Below are 2,355 nucleotides of genomic sequence, written 5' to 3' on the forward strand. Positions count from 1 at the left end.
AAACATTTGCTCCACCCCCCAAACACGCTCCAGTTCTTGCCGACCCCTTTGTTTCCTTTTGTCCTGAGGGAGATTAGTCTGAGCCCAGGACTCCAGCGGCTCCCGGCGGGAGTGGGGAGGAAACTGGAATTTCCGTCTGTGTGCTCCTCCAAACCTCTTTGTCTGCACGTCGAGTTCCCCGTGAGGCGAGCACGTGTGTTCTTGCGATATGTACGCGCTTGCATGGTATATTTTCTTAATTTCTTTCTCTCCTATATCCCCAATTTCTGAAGTCGCTGTCAATAAATAGAATAATCTTTTGGAAGTTTTCCAATGTAGATCTTGAGGGAATAGAAACAACCTTTGTGGAGGTTTCCGCAGCCGGGGTCCAGAGCCCCTCCCTGGCCCATCCCCCGCCCCATCTAGAACAAAGAGGCGCCGGGGAGAGGAGCACGGATGTTGGCTGTGGTTCTGATGCTCAACAGCTCTCCGAGTCTGCTTTCGCAGAATAGCCGGGTAATAACCTCAGTCTCCAGCATTGTCGATAATTGTGTGGCTGGGAAGCGGCTGCTCACAGCCTGCGCTCTGCTGCAAAAGCGGATGGAGGAACGTCAGACGTCCCCAGGCCGACCCAGCCAACTGCGGTCTCTTCTTGACGCAGCTGACAGCCGTGGGGACCACCCATAATCACCTCCTTGCTCCCCATCCCACCGGAGCAGCACGCTCCTAACCCTTAGTGGCTGAAGGAAGCACATTTGATGCTTTCCTCCCCTTTCCAAATGCGCGACAGTGTGCGCAGACGAGAGGAGACCGTCCCGTGCGCGGACACCCCCAGGACTGACTCTCTCTCTCTCTCCCACCCCGTCTCCTCGGGCCCCTCATGGGTCTGGACCAGGGGTCTGCTTGGCCCCCTCTCCAAACCCGCTCTGTGGCATCCTGATGGCGGCTCTGGCCCTCGCCAGAACCGATTCCACAGGAAGGCTCCGGCCCAGCCCCTTCCCTGTTAAATAATGGTGTGAACCGTGTTCTAAGACACTGAGCATTTTTCTGTGTGGTTTGGATGGAAAATAAAGGAAAGAAAGGAGAGAATAGTCCAAGAAAACTAAGAAAATTGTTTAATTTCCTGTAATCCCTGGGGCCCCCAGTTACACAGATGTTAGTGACGATCTCCTGTGCTTTAGGTGAGGAAGGGAGTCCAGGTGGGGATGAGAGTCCAGGTGGGGATGGGACTCCAGGTGGGGATGGGAGTCCAGGTAAGGAAGGGAGTCCAGGTAAGGAAGGGACTGCAGGAAGGGGATGGGACTCCGGGGGCGGGGGTGGGGGAGGGGTGGGAGTGGCCCTTCCTGCTCCGGGCATGACCAGTCAGGCCCTGACCCATGTCCCCAGTGGTCTCAGTTTTGGGGACAGTGGGAGATGCCCCCCCACACATGGAGCAGGGACTCCCCGTTGTTTGGGGAGGGGGAGCTGCTTACTCAGGGTGTCTTCATCCTCCGTGTGTGCGGTGCCGGGACTGAGGTACTTGAAGGGAGCCAGGAAGGTCGACAGTATGCTGACTTTGTCTGCAAGGAAAGAACAGGAAATGCACATTGACATCGAGTTGCAGACAAATCTGTGGTTTCGTGTGTTCCTATCGCCGGGGGCTGGGCGAGGGAGGTGGGAAGGTCAGTTTGGTTTCAGACACTTCCTCCTGCTTCGATCTTTCCCTGAGTTTCTGACATTTTATCAAATCACTCTCTCCACTGCGTTTTGGACTTTACGATTCCCTCTTCCTCCCCCTCTTCCTTTGGCACCTCCCCTCGTCCCGCGTACGGCCCTGGGAACTTCGGGGCGGGGGACAGAGATGCCGTGTGTGGTCATTTCACAGAGAGCAGCTAAAGCAAGTGAGAAATCTCACAGTCAAAAGGGAAGCGTGCAAATAAAGCCAAGACTCATTTTCCCCACGAGAGGAGACTTTGCTCGGTGTACTGGAAACGCAGACAGAGAAAGGACTTGTCGGAGCCGTAGCCTTGTCTCTTGGCGGGCATTCGGCAGAATTTGGGGGTGGTCGCGAGGCACTGTGAGCAGAGAGCCCGCGCAGGGCGTCCTGGGAATTGCCGTGCACAGCGGGGGTGTGGACGGAGTGCCGGGACAGAGCGACCTGGTGGCCGGGTAGGCAAAGGCCGGGCTGCTCACGTGTCCCGGGTACCATTGGGGAAATGCGGCAAACTGGGAAACGCTCTCCTGACCAATGAAACATGTTTTTCCCCACTGTCTCAACTATTTATTTCTTACATAGAGAGATTAAGGAATTGTAGGTTGGGATAGTATTGGGAGAAATGAAAAATGATTAATAAAGGGCTGCCAAAGTAAAGCTCCTTATTCTAGAGATTTCCATAG

The 2,355-nt window shown here is 55.1% G+C and overlaps 1 protein-coding gene across 1 annotated transcript in view; it reads right to left on the reverse strand.

Annotated features, from left to right (window-relative positions):
• ADARB2 (adenosine deaminase, RNA-specific, B2 (non-functional)) overlaps positions 1 to 2,355 on the reverse strand; it is a 285,616-nt gene that overhangs the window by 79,655 nt on the left and 203,606 nt on the right. Inside the window, exon 2 of the mRNA XM_012664925.1 lies at positions 1,452 to 1,538. Coding sequence (XP_012520379.1) covers positions 1,452 to 1,538 — 87 coding nt within the window. The remainder of the gene's footprint in view (positions 1 to 1,451; positions 1,539 to 2,355) is intronic.

The sequence above is a fragment of the Propithecus coquereli genome, unplaced genomic scaffold, assembly GCF_000956105.1.
Source record: "Propithecus coquereli isolate 6110/MARCELLA unplaced genomic scaffold, Pcoq_1.0 Scaffold94, whole genome shotgun sequence".
NCBI lineage: Eukaryota > Metazoa > Chordata > Mammalia > Primates > Indriidae > Propithecus > Propithecus coquereli.